Below are 27,797 nucleotides of genomic sequence, written 5' to 3'. Positions count from 1 at the left end.
ATTCTTTGATCTTGACTCTAACATAGCTATTTCTTTTGAGAGTGAAAAGGAAAAAATCTACATGGCTAATGTAGATTTTAATGACGCTTGCATTATTTTCTTGTTCAAGCTCTTAAGCTTTCCTGTGTATGTTTTCAGTTCAAAGGCTCAGTAATCAAATGTTGCATAAGTTTTCCACAAACTAGCTTTGATAATCAGAATTTTTTATGAATCCATAAGGTGTCCCTGTTCTGCTATATTGCCATCCTGCAAATCCTCTCTTGAAATTAATGAAATCAAGTGGCATGTCAACTGCAATGTTATGCATCTGCTTACTGGATGCATGCTGCTGCCATTATACAAGTTACCTTCCAACTAATTTCCAGATTGTAATGCTCATTCTGTTCCATGAAACTGAACAAAGAGGGTCAGGAAATTGTGATAGCAAAGTAGATACTCTGTTTATCAAACTAGCAAAATTAGCAGAGAATATAAAGATATAGTTAAAAATACATGCACTCTTCATACAAATTATTATTTCTGCAGTTTAAAAAAGGTAGGTACAGTACACATAATATTTCTGCAGACACAATCTGCTCTAGATGTTTAGAGAAAGTTTGGATTTGTCCTTATTTATCTATATGAATAGTTTCATAAACTCTATGCAGCCCTTATAGAACAAATTTTCTTCGAGGTATTTACAGAAGATGTTCAGATGTGATCTGAAACATACAGAGTATAACTTTTTTAAAGTTGCAGCATGTTAGAAAAGCACACTTCCTTTTTGTGCACAGTGTCACTCTGACTTTGAAAATCACCAAATGAAACAGAATAGTTTTCCCATCTGGAAATGAGACTTCCCATCAAAATCTACTTTACATTGATTAAAGTATTTACCATTATATTTGAGCACTTATTACAGTTCTGTCCATGAAGGAAAAAAATCCAAGAATAGCACTTTGACAAGACATTTTAAAGGATTTATCATGGTAAATTAGACCATTAGTCTAGCTAATCCAGTATCCTGCCCCTACTAATGGCTAGGGCTTCAGAATACAGCTTCTGATTTGTACCTGCTCAGACACTGAGTGTTATTTCTCAGCTTCATGGTGATTTGTCACATGCCATTTAGAACTATCATGTTGTGTTATGCTCAGATGCCAAAGTTATCTTGTCTATTCTTTCAGAATTTTATTGGTTTTAATTATTTATTCCCTTTCCATGTCAATCCAAAGGAGAAGCTGCTGACTGTTGCACAACAAATGAAACAAATAGTATCTTGTTATCTGATTATATCAAATTAGTGTTAATATGCAATTTGAGCAATAACTGTCTGCATTAAATCCACTGAAGGAAAGGAAAATGTTTGCTACCATGTTGATTGAAGATTACAACAGGTGACACCTATAAGAAGTGCTTAGTGCTAGTTGCAGAGTCATGAAACTACCAGTACTTCATGAGCCTGAAGTACCTCATAAAGTCAGGCAGGCCTGAGTGACAAAAAGGAGGCTGCCAAAAATGGTAAAAAGAACAAATACAAGGGAGGGAATTCTGTAAATGTCTCCTTTCTTCAGAATAAAAATCAAACTGACATAATCATTCAGTTTATTATAACAAAATTTCTATCACATCTTTTGTTTGGGAAGAATTAAATGCATTTTGCAACTATCTAAAAATGATATGCAGTGCTATTAGTTGGATAAAGTTTTAGGGGTAGAATTTTAAAATGTCTTGCATTATACAGACAGTAAAGAAAAGGGTATATTATACAGCTCATTTATTGGAAATGCTAAAAAATGTACAAAGTCCAGTAATATTCAACTTTTTATGTGACATAATAAAAAACTGAATGATGAACTACTCCAGTGATATGCTACCCTCATAAAGAAAGGTGAGAATAGGGGTCCTCACATGGTTTGAGTTTGGGCTTATTTTGTGAGGGGGGAAGTTTAACTTTTTTTTTTCTTTGTTAAGTGATTTTATAATATATAAACACATAGATAAGTTCAGGATATAAGTAGCAGCACTTCCATTCTATTTAACTTTAACAACAGTTAAATATATACTTGTTTGCTTTTTACTTTCCTTCTATTATTCTCAAACCACAACGAAAAGCAAGTACACTTCATAATCCAGAATTAACATGTCCACAGACAGGTGGTCTTGCCAGCTATGAATAACTTCGAAATAATTTAACAAGATAAAATGAAAGAGCCAGCCTGGGGCAAGCTCCAGATAAGGTCCTCAACCCCATCACCAGTAACTCCATCACCATTCAGTAAAATGTACTGAAAGTAGTCTTAGGCTAGTAATAGTGGCATTAGTCTCTGACTGTTGAGCTTAAGAAATGCTAGTATGTGCAATGAATATGTATTCCTTGCTGCATTCCAATCTGCACTCTCATTGGCAAGAATTAAGGAATACTTAGACCTTGAGAGACTTCCTATTACAAACTCCATAATATTCTTAAACAATATCTTATTACATACAGATAATACTTAGACAATCGACATGAAAGACTTGGTTCTGAAGAAAATACTGACAGTAGCCAACAGCAGACTTGCTTCTTTCTGCTTTCCTTCAATAACTTGTGCTGCATTTTGGAGAAAATAATCTTAAGATTTCAGAAGGGGCAGCTGATAAAGTGTCTTTGTTTCCTAAAGAATAAGGGAGATGGTTTTGCTTGAGTCTGTATGTTTTATGTTTTCTCCCAAAGAAAACAGAGTTTAGCCATTCATTACAGGCCATTAAAAGTATCCAAGATACCCAGCACCCTAAACAAAAATCATGATGGCATGCCACAATATTTGCAGCCACTGTTCTCTTTAAAAAAGGGGTAGTGTATATTTCTATCTTATTGATAACAGTCTGTAGCACCAACAATCTGCTCTTCTTTCTGCTGTAGCTTGTTGCCTGCCTCTTACAAAGCAATATGACCCTAAAGAGTGGATGTAACCCAGCACAAATAATAACAGTTTGCAGGATAACCACAGTGTCATGCCAAAGAGGATACTGCTTCAGTCACTGGACATAGTGGAAAAAGGGTCTTGAGTCTTTCTGCCTGTAAGGCATAACCAGGGTAGAGGACACCTGAGGGCTCTCTGGTGAGAAGATGAGGAGTGTGCAGGGTTGCATGCACTTGAGATATCTTCTCAATGAGGAAGTGCAGTCATTCTTGTGTCACATAAACTGTAGTGCACAGAGCACCTTGTCATGCTAACTGCTGCTTATATTTCACTAAACTACAGACAAATAAAGGATGCTCAGAAGAAAGAATTTTTCTTTCTGAGACCTTTTGAAACATACAATTTCTGCTTGCCTGTGAAAGGTCAATTAGGACTTGCATAATGTTTCTAGTTTTACTATTTTGAGCTCAAACTCCAAAACAACTGCAGTGGTTCTACTTTTAGTGAAATATAGACAAAGTTCTAGAAGGATAGCCCACATGCTATTTTCAGCCTGCAAAACCTTGATAATCCATAATGGCATTTTGTAATTGTAGTGTGCCATTTACCTGAGATGCTGTATTGCAGGTGAAGTCCTTCCTACAGTTGCTAGCATTATTGCCCATTCTTTCAATTACATTCTAAGTAGGAACAGCCTCTCATGAAAAATTTTCAGGATCACTGAAGTGAAAACATACTGTTGAAGAAACATTACATGGGGTTGTAGCAATTGGTCAACTTCTGGTCGTTCACAAATGTTAAATGCAAAGTATGCATTTAATATAATGGAAATTCCTTTGGATTCCTTTAGCCTTGTGTGAATTGTACTACTGAGTTTCTCCACTGCGTGCCTTGAACCTCTGTATTAGCATCAGTACTGCTCTTAGATATCTAATTCCCACTTCAAAGTTTCCCATTTAGATCTAAAATAGAAAGAAAAGAGTTAGGACACCAACATCCTTCACCTTCATAGTTATACTCTTTGTATGGAGGAACATCACAGCTCCCCTTACACTGTTTTTCATGAAGGTGAATAGACTCCTGAGCAGGATGGATTGTGCTTTTTCAAGATGAAGTGAATGTACAGCTGGATTTGCTGCACAGCCCTCTACCAGAGAAGATAAACAAAGGACTTACTCCCACTGTTTCGCTGGTAGAAGTTTGAAGTGGAGCCTTCCCCCATTTTTGTACATATCAAGTAAGCTAGACAGGTAGTACTGCAGGCTGCTTGGTGGCCAGTAATTTTCATGTGTCAGGTCCCTTTATATAGCCCTGTCAGTTCATCTAAATCATCGTTTGTATTGCTACCTACTGTGCCAATTGAATACTCCTAGACACTTGTATCGGGACTCTTCAGTCCTGATCTAAAGTATCCCACTGTTCCTGTTGCAAAGCTCTTAGACAAAAAGGTGCCAAACAGTGTGGCGTTCACTGAATGAGACTGCAGTTCTTGACTTCAGTTGAACAGTGTGGAGCCTTAAGAAGGAAAATATCTTGTATTATTCTAGAGCCAGGATCTCTTTCCTAAGACACGTGTATAAATGCATCTATATGTGTGCACACAGACACTCATTTACATTACAACTCATAATAGTTCCATGCCACTAATCTGATTGCCTGTTCTTTTCTGTAGCCCAGATGATTTACTGAATGCACTGAATGAGGGTATCAGCCGTGCTGATGTGATCATTACATCAGGAGGTGTATCTATGGGGGAAAAGGTATGCTAAATTTAAGTATGACTTGCTACAATATATGTAAGAATTTCAAGCCAGTCTGTCATCAGAGCTACTACCTTTGTAATAATGTTTGTTAAAAAGGGATCCTACTTTTCTTGGAACAGTTATATGTGAATTAATTAAGAAAATAGTCTTCAATGCTATCCGTGTTCCCTTTGTTCTTGTTACTGCACTATAGTAGACATCGTACAACAGAGGAGATTTTAATTCTTAATGTGATTTACAAATGTGTTTTTATTTAAGGAATGATTTGTGTAGTTTTGATGAGGAAGGTGCTTGGTTAATAGCACATGCAGGCAACAGACTTCTTTTTGTTCTTAGAGTAGGTAAAATGTAGATTGAATTAAGATACTTTAAAAGTACTTGGAAAAGCAACCTGAGTATATAAAAAGCTTTTTTTTTACTCAGCACATCTGTTTCCTGAATATGCCAAAGCTCTATCTGTTACAAAAATAGTTTTAGCACATTTTGCACCTGATAGTCCTACAGAGGCAATACATATGAGACCTAGTGAGTTGATATATTTGCCTTTTGAATCATTAACATAATTGTTGATTGAATTCCTGTTGGTAATCCCTGTGCCAAAACCATCAAAGAAAATAGGGATACACAGATGCTAGTGGGGCAGAGATGAACCTTCAGGACATTTATTAATCATGACTTATGTGAAGGAAAACTCAGATTCCTTTTTGGTCCCAGGCTGAATCTGTGAGTTTGGCAGCTAAAAGAAACATCTCTCCTTTTATAACTAACAAATACTAAAGACGGTCATTAGGAGATGGCAAACATGAGTTTTTGTCACTTTTTTTAGTAGAAATGTTATTATTGGATACATCATGAAAATGGGTAATTAGTTAAACCAGTGCCAACCACTTTCAATTACTCCAGTTGTTTTCAGTATTTTTAGAAAAATAACCAAGGACAAGTGCTAATCTTTAAACTGGGAATGTAGTGACATAGTGCAGAGATAGGAACACTAGGACGTGACTGGACCGCTGAATGGTCTTACAGACATTCATGCCTTCTGACTGATTTCTCCCTGGTCTGAATTTGAGACAATAGCATAAAATCAATAGGCTCTATATTCCACTTATGGTCTGCCCTCTGATACTGAGCTTTCTACTCTGTTTCTACTGAGTTCTAATCAAATAACTGTGAACATCCAAAAAGTAAATAGAAAATAAAAATGGGGTTAATGCAATCAATAATTGAGAATTCATGCCCGGCTGAAATGAATTGCTGCTTTCCAAGTATTTAAACACACAGACATCAGGAAAAAAAAAGAGCTGGGAAAACAAATGACTGTTACAGTCTGTGTCTTTAACCTCACTAAACACAACAGATAGGGTACTACATCTTTAAGCACAGCAATTTTCAATAAAGACTAAATAAGTAATTCACTTCATTTTAATAACTGGATCAATTGTGTTTATGCAAAATCATTTAACTTAACTCACATACAAGTCACCCACAGTTTTTCCTTTCTAAGGAATGTTAAATACAACCACTGTGAATTAGACCATGTCCTCAGAAAATTACAGTATCCTGGAAAACTATGATTTCTACAGTACAGTAAAGTACGGATTTCAAAAGTACTAGGAGATCTCTGAATCAACTGCTAAATAGGTTCCATGGCAAAAGTTAAATAACTTGATGATTTTAAGTCTTAATTTTGAACCATAAAGGTTTTTTTCCATCTTTGACATAGAAAATGTTTTAGGTATTTGTGGGGTCCTCTAAGATTCTGATGTTGCAGGTGACTTTTAACTAAATATGTTACTGTGTCCTTGTGGAGTCTGGTTTGGTATCTAAAATGAGTCTATTCGCCACTCAACTGTAGCCCTTTGAGGATATGGAAAGTCTTTCATCTTCACTTGATATTAATTAATTGCTTTGCATGCTTAGATGATGTAAAGCCACTTTGATGTTACTTAATTGATTTTTTTTTTTTTTAATTTAAACAGGACTATCTTAAACAGGTACTGGATATTGATCTTCACGCACAGATTCACTTTGGCAGAGTTTTTATGAAACCAGGGTAAGAAATCTTTTTGTTTAGGCAGCCTAAATGGAGGCTATATTGGGCCAAATATCCTAGTGAAGTGCTTCAGTAGATTTCAGTTTTTCAGATATACTAAAAACCACAGAATAGATATATATGGAAAAATAAGCAAAATCAGTGCTATTCAGATTAGTTATCATCTTTATGGGTGAAATTAACTGGAACAAAGAAATTACTTTTTATCAGTAAAAGATATTTCTCTGATAACTGTTGCAAATCAGGTTTGGGGATTAGTGGTATACCAGCATGGTATAAACATTGCCACAGTCTTCAGTGTGATCGCAGAACTCACACTGATGTTGTTATGAGATAGCCAGAAATATAAGGAATTAAACTGCTAGTTTGCTTAAGGAGTATCTTATTTCACTTCAAAATTTGTGTAAATTATCTTCCTACAAACAAGCAGTTCCTTGAGAGAGGTGGAATGACAGCTAATTTACAAAGCTTTGTCTAATTGGCATATTGAGGATAGTAATTTTAAAGTAAGCACAATCCTTTATGTGTGTAGTTCACCTCAGGAAACTGTTTCAGCATTGCTTTCCTTTGCCGTAGTAATGCTCGTTAATGAGTCTGCTTTATAGAGGAAATGAAAACTACATATATTGAAAATAGTTTCCTTTCACAGTGCAGTAGTGAAAAGATGTCTGCAGCTCTACCTCACTCGCTTTGGAGTGCAGTTTGTTTGCAAGCTAGGTTGGCATGGTCCAGCAACACAAGACCAAGCACAGCTTTGAGAAATGATTCCCTCTAGTCCATAACTGTTGCCAGGGAGCAGAACTGAAAGTGAGTGTTTGCTATGAAAACAGATAAATACTTTTAGTGCCTTTGCATACAATCCAGTAAAGAACTGCATGTGGGCTTGGTGCTTGTGCTCCTACTGCCACCATCTCCCTTCCATAACAGGAATGACTGAGCTGGAAGCGTTTCTTCCCGTGGTGGATGTAGCCCAGGCATGGAAATTGCTCTCTGCTTCTGTCATACTCTTACAATTGGTGTAGCGAAGTCCCTGAACTGGGATCTGCACTCTAGCCTCTGCTGCTGACAGGAATGGATAACCCGATTTAGAGAATTCAAAATACTAAATTCTAGTTCTGGCTTATCTGAAAGCGAGCATAATTCTTTCTTCTAGCGAACCCTCTGTAGGCTTGTAGCAATAAACTTTTAATAACTAGCTAAAAAACCTTCAAGAAATCTTTTTTCCCCCAAACATTCATTTTCATTTTATGCCACAAGAAAGATATTTTTTACTGCTACCAAAACATTTGGTCATCAATTCTTAATCTAAGCACTCTCATTTTCATTGTCTGTAGTGCAATACTGTGTCTTGGGTTTTATTAACTGTGTCATAAAAGACCTTAGATATGACTTGTGAGTTGGGAAAAAATCCCATAAGTAAGTTCCAAGAGCAAAGTCAGAATTTGTTGTATGCCTATATTTTGATGTGCTACATGAATGTAGAGTAGGACCTGGGATTTACCATCCATCCACTTGATCTGAAAGTTGCTGAGCTCATGCAAAGTTATGTCTTGCCTAGCAGCCCTGCTAGAAGAAAGTACTGGAAGACTTTACCAATGATGGTGTTGAAATCTCATATGAGAATTCAGAGTTTCTAGTAAATATGAATTAGCAATTAGATTTTTTGTACCTTGGTTTGTGCACTGGTTATAAGAGTTGGCGGTCTGATACCAGACCACCGATCTGGTTCCCATCATGTTAGAAACATTTTGAAACAGAAACATCAAATGTTAACTTCCCCTGGTAAAATAGGATATCAATCAGTCTTAGCACATACAAAACTAGTTGGTAATGACCAAAGTGTGGCAAATCTCCAAAGTTGATTCTGGTCATCAACTGTCATCTGCTGACCAGGTGAAAGTGGTCAGCTCAAGATGAAGCCAAGGAATCCAGCCTAATTATTGCTCCTGTAAGGTATCATTTCTAATGTTTAAAATGATTTTATTAACACAGGTGTGTAGAATTCTATTTTCATGATGAGTCCCTTTTCTTTACCAGCCACATTCTTGAGCCAACATTACTGTTCTATTTGTATAACTGTAATAGCCCTCATAACGACATGCTAAAGATGACTCAGGAGCAGCTCTCAAAGGCAAACAAAGCTCTTCACTGATAGACCTGGGTCTTACCTGGCTGCAGCTCTGGCCATGGATCTGAATTTGTTCATCTGCAGACTAGCTAGCATTTGCTGTCAGAAATACTGTTCTATTGTCACTACTGCTGTAGAGACTGGAGTAAGAGAATTGGAGTCACTAATGTTATAAAAATTTGGAGACCCTTGTATGAAAAACAAACACAGCTCTGTAATTGCATCATTTCAGTATTACTTCTTTATTGATTGGCTTCTAGCATGAAGACAATGCTAGAATTAGGTTTTCAATTACTAGTTCATCTCCTTTTAGATGTTTCCTCTCCAGAAGCAAACTCATCTACTTAAAACTTCATAGCTGAATACCAAGAAAAACTAATTGTTCTGTCACTACAAAGAGAGGATTACACCTCCAGTGTGGAATAAGCAGAAGGTGCTAGTGAACTGCTGAGAAAGATATATTCTGTTTTGTTTTCTTTTCCAAATGTTTTAAATGATTTAATAATGTTAAGTCAAAGTCTAATGTAGATATTAAATAACTTTCCTTTTCCATAGCTTGCCAACAACTTTTGCAACTCTGGATATTGATGGCGTAAGAAAAATAATCTTTGCGCTCCCAGGTAAGATGTTTTCTGGATTACTTTTGTTGCTGTGCAGAGATGACAGACATGAAACAGAATAGTGACATCACACAGTACCTGTGCCTGGTGTTGGCATCCCTAAGGAAGGTATTTGTAAGATTTTCTCAGAAATTTCCAGAAGAAATGGACTTACAGGAATGTACTAAGGAGTTCTCCTTTATTCCTGTCCTCAGAATTTGCTGGTGTACAGGTCTTACTTCTTCCATCCAACAATTTCCTTTGGTTTTTTTATAAGGGTTTTTTTCCTCTAGCTTCCTCCACCTTTGCAGTAAATATCCTCTGTGTGTGTGTAAGTCATTGCATCCACTCTGATGTACTGAAAACGGAAACAAAAATGAGGGAGTGCCAAGGAACATGTCACAGAATATTTTTGTTTATCATGCTCCTACTGTGGAACCAAAAGAGGGCAGCACAGCTGCACCACTGGCCACTGAGTGCCCTGGGAAAGCATCTATTCAGAGTAAACATTTACTTAGGGATCCCTGCCTTCCTAGATCAGGAGGAATTTATTTTATTCGTATCTCTCTGGCTTTCCACGAATTTTAACACAGAAATACACAGAGTCATGTTCTTGATAAGCTGGTGGTTTTCAGATGTATCTAGTGGTTTTACCCTCTCTTGCTTTAGTTGCTGTAGTACATTTTTTTACTGGGGAGAGATCAATGGAGCCTCTGTTTAATCATAGTATTTACTTTAAAACTGTCGTCTAGGGAGGTCCAGATGTGTAAGACAGTGGTGTTTGACAGGTGGTCATAAACCTCTGTCATGAGTCAACAGAAAACATATAAATTGGTAGAATTCTCCTCAGAATTTGTATTTATACCATTTTTCCACTCTGTTAGGGAATTGAAATTTTTCCACGTGTCTGGGAACCATTAATCATGCATCAAGGGCTCTGTGAGATAGAACCAATACCTATGCACAATAAACCCTGCCCCAGCCCCAGACAAATCCAGGCATAGGACAAAGGCCATGGAAGAACAGAGGCAAATGGTGGGGCCTGAGTAACATGGGGCAATTCTGGTCAGAGCAGGATTTCAGCACACCATCATGCAGAGTGTAGCTTTCAACAGCTGTACTTGCCACATGCCACTGCAGTTTTGAATGAAACATTTCCTGTACATAGCGTGAAAAGCCCTGTAGAGTTCTTTAGAGTGAAATTGCTATAAAAACATGAGTTCACTTTTAGCAATTCACAGAGTAAATCAAGAGGGAGTCACCACCAACTGTTCTTTGTTCTACAGGCAACCCTGTGTCAGCTGTCGTCACCTGCAATCTCTTTGTTGTTCCTGCACTGAGGAAAATGCAGGGTATCCTGGATCCTCGGCCCACCATCATCAAAGCCAGGGTAAGAAGCTTGTCCTCTATTTAAAAATTCTCTCAAGATGTTGAAGCACAGCTCTTTGGGCTTTGAAAGACTGCCGTGTTTGGGTAATCTGAGCCCTAGACTAGTTCTGGCAGTTGAAGGAAGTTCACACAAAGATACATTCTCAATCTCTGTTAATTGTAATAATCAGTCCCATAACTTCTGAGAGTTAGATGGCCATCTAATGGAGTGAGATATACAGATGCAGAGGCAGACGTTTGACAGTCAAGTGGGAAGAACACTTTTCTGTTTAAAAAAGGTGTTTGTTGTAACTTGTGGTAAAAAAATGCAGAGTAATCTGTGAATACCTAGAGTTGGATAGTTCTGCATTAATGATAGAAAATACAAACTTTAAAGCCTTTCTGTTATCTGTATAAGTAACCTGCATGACCCCCACCCTAAGCAATGTAAATCCCTTAAACTATTCACTCTTCTAATAAATCATGAATACTGTAATTCTATTTAATCTAGATGCAAGGCATGTTATTACAATGTATTTTTCTTCTATTTTTGATTCAAATAATACACGAAGGAACACGTCACATTTTGGAGTTTTCCTAGTGTTCTTGACTACGCGCTTTTCTCTTACTGCTTATCCCATGTCTCTCTTTTGCGCTTCCTCAAGCATCCAGATTTTTCTTTACCTCACAGCTAAAATATTCTAAAACAGAGAGCAATTTGTAGTGACCTTCACTTTTGCATTCATTTTCCAGTGTGTTCCATTAAATTCCGTTGTGAGCCGTTTCCTGTATGTCTTTTCATTTCAAAGATTGGCCATTTCCCTTTTGTCAGAGCTAGCAGGATTTTGAATGCGACTAACATTGTTATCTTTAATCCAGATAATGTAATCCAGAGATCAGAAAATACTTTTTTCAGGAGAAAAACTATCTGTAAACTCCTAGTAAAGGAACAGTTTTGGAATATTACACTTAATGCATGTATACTCCATCACAAACTTTGATATTATAATATCACAGTTGTATTTTCCTTAAATACTGCAGTCTGTGCCTTGTACAGCTTCTAATTTTGCACTAGATACCATCTGACCTCAAAATGCAAGGTTTTTTTAAGGAAAAACAACTGAACAGATTGTTCCACTATATTAGACACTGCAATGTGAATGCATGACATGTTCATCCTTTCTTTTTTTCTTCTGCAGTTATCATGTGATGTAAAATTGGACCCCCGCCCAGAATATCATCGGTGTATACTGACTTGGCATCACCAAGAACCACTACCTTGGGCACAGAGTACAGGTTAGTGCCCTGTCACACAGACTGACAGACACTCACACAGGTCCTTGCCTTTTTATAAACAACCACCATGCTTACTTGCACTCAGACACATTTGCTTCGTACTGCTGTTGTGCATGTACAAACACAAGTTGGGGCATACATAGGAGCAATATAAATAACAGAAATGTGATTCTAGCTGAACTGGAAAAGTAGAAGAGATAGCAGAGATTGTATACGTTCTCTTAAAGTAGACCAAGGCCTTATTAGTCATTTGCCACCTAGTGATACTTCAGGATACTCAGCTGCAGTTGAGGTAAATACTAGATTTTAATACTTTGTTAGCTGTGTACTGCTAGAAGGCTGACTGACAGTTTCACAAGAGATTCAGGTCCTTAAACAACTAATTGTCTTTTTGGTACATCCAAATTGTTTAATACAAAGCTCTATATATGTCTCCACAGGGAAAATATTAGTTCCTGTCTGTTTACACAGATAAAGTTCTTACCATTGATTCCATCACACAGCCTCCAACACATTTCCAGCTATAAGTCAAGTTATTACTTAGATCTACAATGCTGTGTTTGGTTTTCCTCTGTTTTGTTGTGCATCATTTCTTTCCCTATACAAACAGACAATATGGAATAATTTCTCTGTCAATCTGGAAGTCTGAAAACTAAGAAACTAAAGGGAATGACTTTTTATTGCATTTTTGTTTTTTGTCAGTACAACCAATATGATACCGTTCATATTCAGGATGTGTTGTGAAGCCCAGTGTTCTTTTGAGGTGGTTCTCAGGGTACAGCTTGAGCTGGGTGTCTCTGGAGACGGACTCCTACACCAGATCACACCCTCCAGTTATACTTGTACCATCCAGCACTTGATCCCAAAAGCCAATCACTTAATTCTGGTCAGTGGCCTCTTGATTTCTTATTGGTTTTCTTTGTTGCTGGCTTGGCCTTTTTCTGAAGTTACCTTATTCTCATGGAATTGGTTCCTTGATCCTTACCTTCTTCATTCTGCTCGTATCTGCCAGATTCAGCTAGTTCTGTGCTAGCAGCCTTGATTTTATTGAAAAGTTTACTCTCTGTCAGCTCTTCAACTATTTTAGCTACTAGTGCTAAGCTACTGATGCTAAACAGGAGTATTCTGCAGCCCAGCAGAAAAGGACCTGGGGGTGCCAGTCAACAGCTGGCTGAACGTGAGCCAGCAGTGTGCCCAGGTGGCATCCTGGTTTGTATCAGCAATAGTTTGGCCAGCAGGACCAGGGCAGTGATTGTCCCCCTGTACTCAGCACTGGTGAGGCCACACCTGGAGTACTGTGTTCAGTTCTGGGCCCCTCACAATGAGAAAGACATTGAGGTGCTGGAGTGTGTCCAGAGAAGGGCAATGGAGCTGGTGAAGGATCTGGATCACAAGTCCTATGAGAAGCAGCTTTGGAGTTGTTTAGCCTGGAGAAAAGGAGGCAAAAGGGAGACATCGCTCGCTACAACTGAAAGGAGATTGTAGCGAGGTGGGAGTCGGTCTCTTCTCGCAGGCAACTAGCTTCAGGATAAGAGGAAATGGCCTCAAGCTGCACCAGGGGAGGTTCAGGTTGGACATCAGGAAGAATTTCTTCACTGAAAGGGTGGTTAAGCCCTGGAATGGACTGCCCAGGGAAGTGGAGTCACCATCTCTGGAGGTATTCAAGAAATGACTGGACATGGCACTTAGTGCTGTGGTTTAGTTGAAATGGTGGTGTTTAGTTAAAGGTTGGACTCAATGATCTTGGAGGTATTTTCCAATCTAGATGATTCTAATCAGAGAGAATAAAATTAATCAAACTTATTCTATAGCAATATATTGAAAATATTCTAGACTGTGATGATTTTAATGTTTGTACAACTGGATTTAGGTATACAAGTAGAAGACTAATTTTAATATTAGAAATTCGAACAGAAAAGCAATTTACTAGGACAAGATACATGTACAGATAATGTGGAAGGCTGGATAGGAAAGTAATCAGCAAAGGGAGTGATGATTTTGAGAGCTAGTCCGATGAGAAGCTGACTAATTCTCCACAGAGCTCTCTGTTTCCATTCACCTTGGAACAGGAAGATCTCAGCTCTGTGAATAAGTTAGCCACATAAATGTCTTCGTAATAAGAGCTTTTGTTTGTTGTGTGATGTGTTGCAGCATTTGGAACTAACTGAAGACTTAACTGAAATTGTTCTCTGTCTCCTGTAGGGAATCAGATGAGCAGTCGTCTGATGAGTATGCGCAGTGCCAATGGACTGTTGATGCTACCTCCAAAGACAGAGCAGTATGTGGAGCTTCACAAGGGGGAGGTGGTGGATGTCATGGTCATTGGAAGGCTATGATGTCACCAGCAAGAGCGAAGCTTTGATGCATGTCCACATATCATTGACTGTATCCTGTAATATGCAACGGCACAGCTAGTTTTTCTGATTTGGATAAAAGTTGATCAGTATAGTCAACATCTTGAAATATATTTCAAATGGAATTTAAATAAATACCTTTTAAAAAAAACTTTAAAACAAATCTTAACAAAGAAATTTATTCTGATTATATCAAAGCAACTTTTTCCTTTCCTTGCAATTGCTTTGTGTGTTCAATGCTAGTTCTAATAGCGGTAGCTTTTAGTAGACAGCAGTAGGTGCCTGCAGAACTTGTGTTTTTTCTCATCTTTAAGATACAACTACTTATGCTCTTAAAACAAGGCTGTCTGCTTATTTATACTAGCGTAGACAACACTTGGATTTCCCTTATTAGTATGCTTCATAACCGCTTCACAGAGAGCTTCTGCTTGTTCTTTATCTTGTATCTCGTGTTGATGTGCACAGTGCCAAAAGCAGAGTGGCTGCACTGGGAACCCAATGAAGCCCCGAGGTTTTCTCACCTCGCTGTGCTTTCAGGGATCTCTCTTGTCCCAGCAGCCACCCAGCTCAGTACTCTTGGGCAGTAACTGGATACCTTTTATTTCAACAAACAAAAAAATTGCTTCCTTAAGTGCTGACAGCCTTTTTAACCAATACATTTAAAAATGTACAGAACTAAAAACTAAAAAAAATCAAAGACTGATCTTGTACAGATATTAGTGTTACCAGCATTCATGTGGAAATCAAACGAGCAAAGAAATAAAACTAATGTTAAACAACTCTGTACCATAACATTTTCTGTAATGATATTGAAACTTAAATGAATAAAAAAATCCTCAATCATTATTTAAAATTTCACCTGTTCAGCCTTTTTGTTTGAAACAAAAAAGTAGTGATTTAAGAGGGTATTTGGGGTGGGGGAAGAGGAAGAGAAATAGTATGTGCAGTCTGGGGCCTTCCTTCATGTACATTATCATGGGTGAACTAAAACTACAGAGTGAGCTCTCTCTCACTCACCTCCCAAGGAATAAAATGGAAGCAGTGTTTGGTGGGTGGGATTTACAATCAGACTAGTCAAAGATGGAGAATACTTTCTTTTTCCCATCTAAATTGCTTAGCAATTGCAAACAGCCCTTGTGCTGCACTGTGTGGAACTTGATAAAGTGTTCTTTTCCTCTTTCTTTTTTCCCCCCATGAGATGCGGACTTTTCAGCTCTTCCCAGATTGTGTATTTTGGTAATTTCACATTTCATCTGGGATTAAGACCATAGCAGTGCCCTACAACACCTTACTTCATGGAGTTCATGGGTAAAATGCTATCCCGTCAGCTCCATTCATGAAGCCAGAACGTTTGTCTGTAGTATTTTTTGAAGACTTAGTCAGGGAGAACACAGAAAACTGGGTTTAAATCCTGACTGCCACAGTGGACCAGAGCTGTAGTTCTATTATAACTGCATCAGGGCATCCCTGAGGCTGGTTTTAGAACCAAACTCTTTGTTGCAGTGAAACAGCCTGAATACTCCCTGCACGGGCCATTGCAAAGGTTGAAGTCAGGTGTGTTTGAAGGCAATCCAATTGTTCAGGAAAATAGTAAGACAACTTGCTCATCATATTTCTTTGTTCTGGACTATATGTCCACATTTGTGATCACTCTATGTAGCAGCAGGATGATACCAAATTAAAGTCATGTATGCCTGTGTTTACTGTAGCAATGTTGTAAACCACAGAAGAAGGGAGAGGAGAATTAAGTCCTCTCTAAGAAATAATGCAGAAGACTGCCTATTATAATTCAAAGGATTAATATTATCATATAGTTAAGGCAGCCTCCCTGAAACAACATCTCAGCCTCGGCCATATTGATCAACATAACTGGTCTACTCTGACCTCCAGTCGGGAGGTCTGGAGACACACCATCTATAACACTGTGGATGCCTTTGAGAAAGCACGCAGGATCACTCTCGAGGAGAAAAGACAACGCAGAAAGAATTGTGTCCTGCAGAATATACCACCTAAGGAGTCTTTCTGCTGTGCCTTTTGCAACTGGACATGTCTGTCTCGCATTGGCCTCATCAGCCACCAGCGCGCTTGTGACAAATGTGGGTAGAGCCTTCCTAAATCTTCGTTCGTGAAGCCTAGTCATGAAAAAAAAATTATAGGCAGCATATGTAATGAAAATCAGAAAATTATAAGGACACCAGTAACAACAACCTGAGGGAAGATTGTTCATGCAATTGGAGATGCTAGATAAAGATAAAAGAAAGATATGAGGAAACCTAGCCAGAAAAATCTTTGGTTTACATTTACAAATGTTGCTGAGAACAGTTGGCACAATGCTATGTATAAAGGGAAAAAAAACCCATGAAAATCATCTGTCATTTTTGCTGACACTTTACAAACATTTCTAATAGACTTTCATCCCAAATAAATTCAGGAGTATAATTCCAACCTAATAATTTTTTGTGAGGTTATTTTGCACATTTCCCAAATTCAAGGTAAGAAATTCCTCGCTTAAATGCATTATATCTACAATAGTTCCCTTCCTGAAGCGAAAGCCAGCTTGCGTTTCCCATGAAAAAGCTGAACTCTAGGACTACAGGTTAGACATGGAAGGGCATTTATGCATGTATTCAAAGAAAACAGAGACACTTCTAGGAGAGCAGGACAACAAGGTGGTCAAAGTCACAGCTATTTATGAAGACAAAGGGTTTGCAGTGGGGAGAACAGTTGTAGCAGCTGGTGATCATTACAGCAACAATCTGTAGAACAAGATATAGTTTCCCATAGAAGTATTTGGTCCATAAATCACAATGAAGTGCCTTAGCCTCAAGATGAAGAATGTGATCTCTATTAACTGTAACCCCTTCGCCTTCCTAATGCCAGCCAGTCTCAAAAGACAAAGCACAGCATTTGCACCCTTTCAGCATGATACTGTCAGCAGCTGGACTTCTATATTTACTCAGAACTGAAAAAATTCACACTGCTGTTTCTTCTCTGTTTTCTTTTATGGATTTGTGTGTGTGTGTGTGTGTTTGGTTGTTTTTTTTCAAACTTGTCTGTTGTTTTCTATTAAATCTATCCCAGCCTCCACTCAGAAAGATGAGTCACCGTGCCAGATTCAAACTCAGCATTGAAACGCAGACAAATCTTGGGTAATTCGTGGGGAGAAAAAGCCTGCACATTTTGCAAATGTTACACCCTCGTGAGCTGCTGCTAGTTGCATGTTTTCTGAAAGGGCTTAGTGACTCATTCAGCATTAGATTAAGACTTGCTCTGTGCATTTGTGCCATATTGTACACAAGCTGATAAAGCCCTTGCAATATAAATCCTTCAAAAGGAGGATGCACAGAGGCTCAGTAGCTCTCTGGTTGTTAGACTGGTCTGGCTCGGATGACTTGCTCCATCCCAGCACTGTTCAGCAACATCCAGACTGCTCTGTCCCTATGCAAGAACTGCATTTCAATTGACCCAATTTAGGTTTAAAAATACAGGCAACTACTTAATTTTTGCAGAGTTAATTCACAAGCAAAACTGAAACCTTACTGTACACTAGTAACTCCACAGATAATCTGAGCATACCAAAGAAAGCAAATCTACTGGCATGATCTTGATAACCAGGGATTCAAAAGTAAAGTAATTTCAAGAAAAGTATAAGAGAAAATGGAAGGTGTGTATATAGATAGATATATATATGTGCAAAATCTACCAGATGCATTTGTTTCCCTTAAAAAAAACCAACCTGATATTGCAACACTTATATATTACCAGCCACTAGCACAGGAAAATCTGTCCCACCAGACTGACAAGGAAGAATGCAAATTGTTTTTTGTTGGTACCTATCATTCTCACGCGTTTTACTGTGGTCCAAGATGGTCTGAAAGGATGCCATTGCCAAACAAAAATTGGAAAGATCAACAGAACAAATAACAGCACATCAAGGATGAAAAGCTTTTAAAAAACAACACAATATTATGTGTCTGATGAGCATTTCCTAACTGTAATCAGTGAATTCATCATTTTGAAACATGGTGCTGGATGGACCACTAAGGGGGACCCAATTTTGCAATGTTGTGCAGACCAGACACTTGGCCAAGGGGAAACCAACACAGATGTTTGCACACACATGTTTCTACACTGGCAATGGCTGGAACCAACAGGAGAAGGGGACTACTTAAGAAATCACTGAGAAGGAAACAACATAATGCCAGAAACGTCTCTGTGCACTTTTTGATTTTTTTTTTGGGGGGGGAGGGATGGGCATTTTTTGGTTTTGTGTTTGGTTTTGGGTTTTTTATTTTTATTTTAGTGGTTTTTTTAAATTAGCCCTGTGCAAAAAAGTGGCCAATAGTTGACAATACTTTTCTCAAGAGAAGTATAAATGCATGGCAAGTAGATAATTATCCATCTTTCAAATACTACCACAGTGTTTGTGGCAAGAAATCCCACATTTTTACAGTGTGAAGCAGCATCTCCTCTGCTTTATTCTGAATCTGCCACCTCCTAGTTCTGTTTGATGCCTCTCAGCTTTTGTGTTAAGAGTAGATAAAGAGAAGTCAACCTCACTTTGCCACCCACAGTTTTATAGATGGCTATCATCTGAATTAAAAGTCCTAATCTATGTAGTCTGCCCTTTGTGGTCACAGTCCATATCCAAGGGTCTGTAGATTGGATGATCTCTGTCATAGAATCATAGAATCATCAAGGTTGGAAGAGACCTTGAAAATCACTAAGTTCAATCATCAACCCAGCACTATCTCTGTAACCCCTAAACCACTCACACTATATCAACCATTCCTGTTGCTCCTCTTTGCACCCTCTTCAGGTTTACTATATTCTATCTGAAATGAGATCAGAACTGCATATATATTAAAAGGTGACTATCTCGTGTAACCACATAATGCTGACTTCTGTTTGTTCTCTACTTCCTAATAATTTTTGTTCTTCAGTGCCTGTGATCAATGTGTTTTTATGTATCTTAAAATACAGATAACATTAAATTCTCATGTTTTATTGGTAGTAGTCAACCTAGGAACAGAAATTATAATTACAGTTTAATAAAATATTCTCCTCATATGAGTCATTTTACTTCTATCTGTGTTGAATTTCCTTAGCTGTTTTAATTCACTTCCACTCAATTTTGAATGATGTCTGCAGTTCTTGGTCCTGGTAAATAGGTATTTTCCTGTAATTTAGTTGATTTTAGTTCAATCTGGTAATGGAGACTGCATTGATTACCTCAGCTGAGGATCTGTTCTATATTGTGTGAAAAGACCTGTTTTGGTGGCTTGAGAGCTACGCTGTAATACTTATACTTTACCTTATTATGCCTGATCTTTTCTTGTGATTAATTGTCAGCTGGACTGCTCACAGCTGCTGACAGCCTCTTCAGCTGTGCTCATTTTAGGATGCTGTTGCATCACTTTGGAGAACTGCCAGATGACCAAAACCATCCTCACACATACATGGAGATGTGCAGAGTAAAGAATTGGGCTTAATATTTTCCTATAGCTTTCTTATATTTGGGTGAGGCTGCTGGAACAGGCTTGTTCATAGTGAAGACTGGCAGTCAGTCTTTTGGGATGTGGCTCTGCAGAGCCCCATGGTTAGAGGCATGTGCTGTACTCAAAGGATTTAGCTCACAGGAACGTATAGGTGAGTCTACTGGAGCCACTACTGATTACAGCAGGTCAGTTGTAGTATACTCTGCTTTTCTGCAAGCACAGCCTGCCAGGATTTCTGATTTTAGAGCTAGGTAGCTATTCATCAATAAAGTATTGAATAATGAAAATAAAAATGGCCTAAGAGCTATTTATCTGCCAGTCTTTCATGGGGGGAGAGGTACACTTGCAGGTGCAATGGTATTTGAGCCCATCTAAATAAAAGATAGTTAGCGGGCACTGTACATCCATGACTGACTTTCTGTAATTTACTCCCTAATGGCCTAATCCAATCAATTTGCCCAATGTGCTAAGAAAAGCCAGAGAACAGAGCAGAAAATAGGATTTAATATGCTCTTGGCAATATGTGTTGCTAAGGAGTCAGGCTGCAGTCTTCTCCATTAACTGGTTTTTCTAAGAGGTGGTGAGGAGGGTTAGATTAAAACAAAAAATAAACAAACAAAATCCACACCAAAAAGCCCCAAACCAATCCTCTGTTAAGAGGTGGGATAAAAAGCAGACATACAAAGGATCATAAGGGATGGTGGGTGGGCAAACCTGAATAACACAGTGTCCCAGCTTTTCCCAGGCCCATCACAGAAGCCGTCAGCCCATCACATGTGCACTTGTGTGTGTGTCTGAGTGAGGGGTCGGTATCAGCAACAAGAGTGGGATTGCAGTCTCAGGGGCTCATATATCCAGATGCCAGCAGCTGGGGAGACTGGTAACCAGAAGCCAGGTACTGGACAGACTGTTTGAGCTCAGCTGCTGATGGACTAGACATTGTATACATGCTTGTATTTCCCAGTAATGGATCTCCATTACCCTCCACCCTGATCAGTCAGAGAAGCAAAACAGGATGATGCCATTGGTGCTGTCTGTGTTTGTGTGAGTGCTGTATATCCAGAGCAAGACATACAACTACAAGGTCCATTTTAAATTGGCTTGTTAACTCTCAGGCCAGGGCCCTGAGTGCCCCAATAGGTCTTAATTGCTCTGATCAGCCTCACCTGGGATCTCCACCCCATACCTTCTACCACAGGGCTGGGAGCTACACTTTGGCCTCAGCTTGGTACTTAGTCCTTGCTGGAGAGAGGCTATAGCTGTATCTATCGTCAGCCCTGAGTCCTGTTTGGACTTCCTTGGATAAATATAACAGTTCTGTCTTCAGTCCTGCTTCCAGCTACTCCTAACTGGTCTCCTGAAGCAGAGTTTCAGGATAGACTCCAGATCTGATTCTGCATCTTGTCTGTGCCTGCCAGCAGATCCTGTTACCACCATCCTTAGCCCATTCTCTAGGAATTCTGCAGTACTGGAGGACCGTGCCTGGTGTAGCAGACTGAATCTTGCTGTTCTCTGGCAACCTGCAACACCTGGAGAATACCTATGTAAATACCTCTGATGTTATCCTGCCCTTAACATCCTCATGTTGCAGATGAATACGAGCTACCTGTTACCACTATGCCCTGATACAACCAAGAAATGGAATTGTGAGAACACAAAGTGGGTGATGCATTACAACATCAGCAGTGACTGGTCTGAGTTCTTCCAAACCACCCTGCCTGATAAAACTTGCTGCCTCATGTACGTGCACTGAAGCACCACTTCTCTTCATATCATCACTTAAATAAACCCAACCAGGGAAACCATATCATCAAGACGGTGCCTGATGATGATGCCAATTGTGAGTTTGTATACTGGGAGAACTCCAGAGGTCTCTGCAGAAAGTACTAGCACACTTGTGTCCTCTCATCTTATCCCCTGCTTAAGAAATGGGTGGACCTCAGTGAAACAAGGTATGATTGGGAAGCAGAGATCTACTACATCTGTTCTTTTAAAAAGACTAGCGATAAGTTATTTCTATTCTCTTTGGCATTCCATCACTTAGGTTAATAGAAATTAACTGTTTAATAAAGATTTATGAAATGTAATTAATTATTAGCTTTGAATGGTTTTGTTTCCCCCAGTGAGGGAATTAATTTTGTTACTTGTTCTCCAGCTTTTGTGTTAAAGTCAGCTTGATTAGCTGCCAGAGAATTCCAGAGCGTTGCTTAAGTCCTGCCCTCTTCTTGATGCCTGGCAAAAACATATGTGATCCAAAAGGTGCAAAGACAGAAATCACCATCAAGCATTGAGAACAGTCCAAGTGTTTGTACTGTTATTTGCAAAGTATGTCACTATACTATTGTAAAAAAATACATTGCCTTAACTGTCAAAACTATATAAGAATACTTATAAACAAAAAGAATATACTGAAGTATAGAATAGCATGTGCAAAGTATGTCTGTAGAGTCACAGGCCCTTTTTCTTTAAATAAATAGTAAAAGAGGAGTTGAGAGCTGTTAGAAAGCCTTACAAAGTTCTCTTTTGCTCTTGAGATTGCATGTTCTTAAAAATGTGTGTTTTGTGGGGAGAGGTTCTGCTGTTTCATAGTGTAATAAAGCCTAAGAGGAAGCATTATGTTTGTTTCTTTTAATAATCATTGGAGGGGGGATGTTTGGGTTTTTTAACATATAAGCTTTTTTATTTTTATTGCCTTTAACTTGTAAATTTATTTTTGTTTTGTGGATAGGCAAAATGAATAGCAAGTTTGATTTTAAGAACATCAGTTCAAGTCAGATACCCATTAGGGGTGATCTTCAGAGACTTCTTAGCCAAGGAGAATATTACCCTTTTTCTTTTTCTTCCTCAGCTCAACAGGGATTACTCATTCGTTTATTCTCACTATTACTGTTCTCCATTTTGTTCTCTCACTAGTATTGTTCTCTGTTTACTACACATGTATGGACATATTTCCCTTCTCTGTATAGACTTATTCTGTTCACACTTTAAAGGCAATAGTTCAGAAACCCAGCAGCAGCAGCAGTGCTGCAAATTAGAGGACAAAGAATCATGTTTTCACTCTCCCTTGTCCCTAGTCTCCTGTAGCAGCAGCTAGGACTGAAAATATTTTCAGCTAGGACAGAAAAATTTATGGTTCTGTGGTACCTCATTAAGGTTTTTAGCCATCAACATCAATTCAACCCAGTCAAAATCAAAGCCAGTCTTTCCTGGGCAATCTCCCACCACTTGCAATTTCTAATATCCTTGCAGGGACTATCACGACCCTGCCTGTCACCTTAAGCACTGGCCAAAGAACCCTGTAGGACTCTGGCAACAGTCTACACTCCTGCTATTCCACATTCACAGTGTGTCTAAAATATAGGAATCCTATTTACATGAAGAATCTCAACAGTGTTTTTCATAGGGTTTCATTACCTTAGTGATAATTGCAACATCCTTTGGTCTTGGCTTGATTAATTAAATCTTGCATTGTTGGTACACATGCAGAATGTTGATGAGCTATGAGTCTCCATTTTCAGGGTACTTTATGATTTATCCCTGCTTTATTTATCAGACCTCATTTACTACAAAGGAGATAGTTGCTTTAACCAATCAACCCAAGAAAATAACTCCATCACTGACTCATTTACATTAGAATAAAATAAAAAATAGCCTTTGTTCCTTTTTTACATGCTGTCTCTCACATTTTGGAGGAGATTCTAATAGACATCCACAAATTTACTGCACTGTTCTCCCTCAAATTCCTTCCCTAGATCACATTTTTTCCCTGATGTCTGTCAAAACCAAACCCTGAAAATGGTACATAACATATGATTCAATTATACTTATCAGCTTATTCTTACCTTCTTGTATTTTTTGTTTTTCTCTCTCTGTAATTTCATTTCTTACACGTAAATTACCTGGCATCTTTCTCTGGTCTGTTTTAGTATAGCACCTAGCAGGATTCTGGTTCCTAACCAGGTCCCACTAACATCACAGTAACGCTGACAAAGACAGTAAATCATCAGAACTTTCTCTTCTATCACCTTTACACTAAGAGAAATTATGGTAATGATACTTAAGAGGTTTCTGACCACAATAATCAGATATCCAATGATTTTGATTACACAAGAACAAGTGATATCCAGTCCTCCATTATTCTTTTTCAACTTCTTTCCCTTCTTTTCATTTATATATATTCCTGTCTCCGTATTCCACATTCCCCTCTCTCCTCACCAACACAATACACAAGCTCTAGTCCAGCTAGCCAAAACACCATGAAATGTATCGGTAACATACTCTCTGATAGATCCTATGGCAAATGTCAGCACTGATAGGGCTTTTTTTTTTTTGTTCAGGTTAATCAAAAAGGGAAATCAATTTCTATCCATAACCAACTGTGTGATCATTGGCCTCTGTGCTGTCAATCCCTGTTCCCCAATGCTCAGTGTGATGCTGATAGTACACCAGGTGCCCATGTCCCCACAGGAAAGCATGACAAACTTCTGGCAACTCTCACAACAGCTATCCCACAGGAAACATCTAGAACTTACTAGGTGAGTTAGTACTGAGAAGGGTTAAATATTTCTCTGAAGAGTAAATAAGAAATATGAATGTATTTTCCATTTCCATACAATGTTCTTCTTTTAAGGTTCAGTTTATTAACAGACCTCATATTTGTACTGATTCTTTGTCTCAGCACTAACATCATAAAGCTGGGAGACACAAATTTCAAGTACACATCTTTTGGCCCTTCAGGCCAACGCTACCCACATGTGTATAGATAGGCAGTGGCTATGAATACTTAATAAACTTTTTTCTAAATATATCAGAAGCTGAAATCTGGTAGCCAGACTGAGAGTATAGGATTCTCAGGGAATAAGACAGTGGAATAAAGGCATTGTAGAGAAGCCAATGTCCTTTGCCTCTGTTCTGTGCACTGCTGACCAGCATTTCTTCCAGAATCAGATAGAGGCTCTCCTCAAACCTTGTGGAACTCTGTTCACAGCAGAGATAAACACCGCCTCAAGTTAAAACTACTAAATTGACATTCCTATTATTTAGAGCTCTGTGCCCTGCCAGAGCACCAACAATGCCTATTCCAGCTCTGGCTGAAGCTCATCTCTCTCTTGAGATCCCCAGAAATTACCAGCAATATTGAAGTCAACCCAGAATGCAAGAATTTTGGCAATTGTCACAAGAAAGCTCCCAGCCCCAACAACCCATCAAGAAATGCAAGTCTTTAGCAAACAGATATGAGCTCAAGTTGGCGAATTAGAAAGTATCACTTGTGCTGATCTCTCTCAAGTCAAAGGTTTTGCGTGCTTTGAAGGAGCTACACTTCTGTTTATCAAAATAGCTGACTCGCAAACTCCCTACAGAATTTCAGGGCAATGGGAGTGAGGATGCTAGTCACACCATAGCCCTGATAAATTTTTACAAATCAATAAATAACATATTACTTATTGCTTGGTGTTTAGTTTTCCCTCCTGGTTGGGGTTATGTTCTTAAATGGTTCTCTTTGACTGAGTTCCAAAACCCACTGAAAAAATGCAGAGAAAGACAGACGTGGCACAGACCGTGCAGGGACAGACAACTAATAAGCGAAGAGGACAAAGTCATTTGATCTATTCAAAGGACAGAAAGAGAAGCTCTTGAGGTAAATGCTACACTAAGCAGTCAGACACAAAGAAGGCTGTTTGCTGTAGCTGAGAGAGACACAAGAAGAACAGTGAGGGTCAGCAAAAATGCTTCAGGAAGTCCTGAGGACAACAGCACACACAGATATTTCACTAAAAGTCAGAAGGGACCTCTTGCCTTAAAGTCACAGTTAGAAAGGAAAATGGATGGTTAACGAAGCTACTCAACATTATCTAAAGTTATTTCCCCTAAGTTCCAAGCAAACATTTTGTCAGCACAGGAATTGATTGGTTTTTAGTTCTCACTCAAGCCAACTCAGCTCTCCCCTGAGCAGAGGCATATCCACAGGGAGAAGAAAAAACCAAAATCACATGGCCAAGGCTCAGTGCTATATGTACTTCTTTTCTCTGCACTCAGAGATATACATAATTCACAATTTCCGAGGAGACAAATGTCAATCTAAAGTTCCTTGAGAATATAAATTAACTTAATACTCTTTGAGGGCAGCTCACATGTAATCAGATTCCAGTCTAGGATGCTGTAAGAAACAAGTGGTGGCAAATTCAAATTCTAGATAGCACACTTACTGTGAACAAGAGTGAAATACTATTCAACATAACTGGAAATTCCAACACTATATCCCATGGGGGAAAAAAAAATCTAGCCTCTGTTTATCAAAAGAGCAAAGTAGTACTTACTGACAAGGAAGAAACTGTCAGGCAGACCCTGACAAAATGGTTGTACAGCATGTTTTCTGCTCCAGGGGTAGTAAGTACTTCAATGACACATGACTTATGAAGTGCTGCTGTGCAATACAAGAACAAGTTTAAAATATTGCAAAAATACAGATCTGTAACTGTATTTTCACTATCTTCTACATGCAGACTGGGTGCAGATGCTTACCATCAATGAATTCACACTAAACTTACACACTAGAAGTGAAGGTAAAATGAAAATTGTACAACGCTGGTAAATTGATGATACAGATTTTGAATATTCTCAGATAGAGTAAAGCAGTTTGTATTAATCAGAACAATAATTTTGCTAGAACAGAGATAATAACTGAATAATGTATCAAGATATGCTATATATACTAACTAATAAAATGGAATGCAATAAATTAAATATTTAACTAGGAATACCTCCCTCATAAGCTAAATGCCACATCTGGAGAAGCATTGCACACTACCTACAATGATACATTTAGTTTGCATTCAAACAACCTCTCTGGATGCAAACACTAAGCCCGGAAATAACTTCGTCCTAAGGAAAATGTTTAAATCCATCAAAATACAGAGATCAGATACCCAGGCACATTTTGAGAAGAGTGGTTTTCAGATGGGAAACAACATTGAGATATACTCTTTTGAATTCTCAGAGCTGAATTGCTGCTAAGTAAATGCATTTGTCCCAATTACAAGCACTTGTCACAACAGAAGATAAGCTGATGAGCCAGGACTGAAGAACCAACAAAATACTTTCCATGCTGTGGTAAATGAGACAAAGGTGCCCACAAAGCTCAGGACATTAGTTCAGAAGTCATTGATGTGGCAAAGCAAGACTAGAATAACTACTCTTGAGCGTTGTTTCTCTTATCTGACTGGCCAGGTAGAAATCGTCCTTTGCCTGCAGAAATCAGGATTAGTCTGAGAATATACTGTGCTGCCAAACATTGTCACTCTTACATGCATAGTACCTTAATATGTGGTGATGTTGACAGAGCTTGAAGAGACAGGGTGTGACAAAGGACTGCTGCACCATGCAAATGGAACTACTATTCAGCCTCAGTTTACTGGAATCCCATCTAAAATGCTCTCAGGCAATACTGCAAAGAACAAAGAACTTCAGATTATTGTGTTTCCCAGACTACAACAGTGGGAAGGATGAATTGCCTGCATTGCAAGTGCAGTAAAAAATACCTCTTAATTGCTGTGCCTGGAGCAAAGAAAAATAACTCAGCATGGATGCTTGCTGGCTTACACACCAAAACAGTCTTATACTGAGCTGATTCAGTAGACTGGCATGCAGTGTTGGCTCACTGAGCCAATAGTCTATCAGCTCCTGTGAAAGAAAAATTACTGCTGGGAGAATGACAGCCATTGAAGGTCCTGCAAGAAGGAGAGCTACCAAGCATAATGTGTTTGACTACACTTTTCAGGAAGTACTGCGAAATAGAGCTGTATTCATGCAATATAATCCAAATCAGTTTTTGCAACTTTCTATCAAGATGCAAG

General features: G+C 38.6%; 1 protein-coding gene across 12 annotated transcripts in view; it reads left to right on the top strand.

Annotated features, from left to right (window-relative positions):
- Positions 1–15,299, top strand: part of GPHN (gephyrin) — a 291,964-nt gene extending 276,665 nt beyond the window's left edge. For 7 of the 12 annotated variants that reach the window (XM_032689727.1, XM_032689720.1, XM_032689728.1 and 4 more), the window contains 6 exons: positions 4,558–4,645; positions 6,628–6,701; positions 9,385–9,449; positions 10,715–10,818; positions 11,996–12,092; positions 14,295–15,299. In XM_032689727.1, coding sequence (XP_032545618.1) covers positions 4,558–4,645; positions 6,628–6,701; positions 9,385–9,449; positions 10,715–10,818; positions 11,996–12,092; positions 14,295–14,428 — 562 coding nt within the window. In that variant the 3' untranslated portion in view covers positions 14,429–15,299. The remainder of the gene's footprint in view (positions 1–4,557; positions 4,646–6,627; positions 6,702–9,384; positions 9,450–10,714; positions 10,819–11,995; positions 12,093–14,294) is intronic. The other 5 variants (XM_032689723.1, XM_032689722.1, XM_032689724.1 and 2 more) reach the window with 3 other exon arrangements.
- The last annotated feature ends 12,498 nt before the right edge of the window (positions 15,300–27,797 follow it).

Source organism: Chiroxiphia lanceolata, chromosome 6, assembly GCF_009829145.1.
Source record: "Chiroxiphia lanceolata isolate bChiLan1 chromosome 6, bChiLan1.pri, whole genome shotgun sequence".
Taxonomy (NCBI): Eukaryota; Metazoa; Chordata; class Aves; order Passeriformes; family Pipridae; genus Chiroxiphia; species Chiroxiphia lanceolata.
This window is presented reverse-complemented; position numbering and strand designations above follow the sequence as displayed.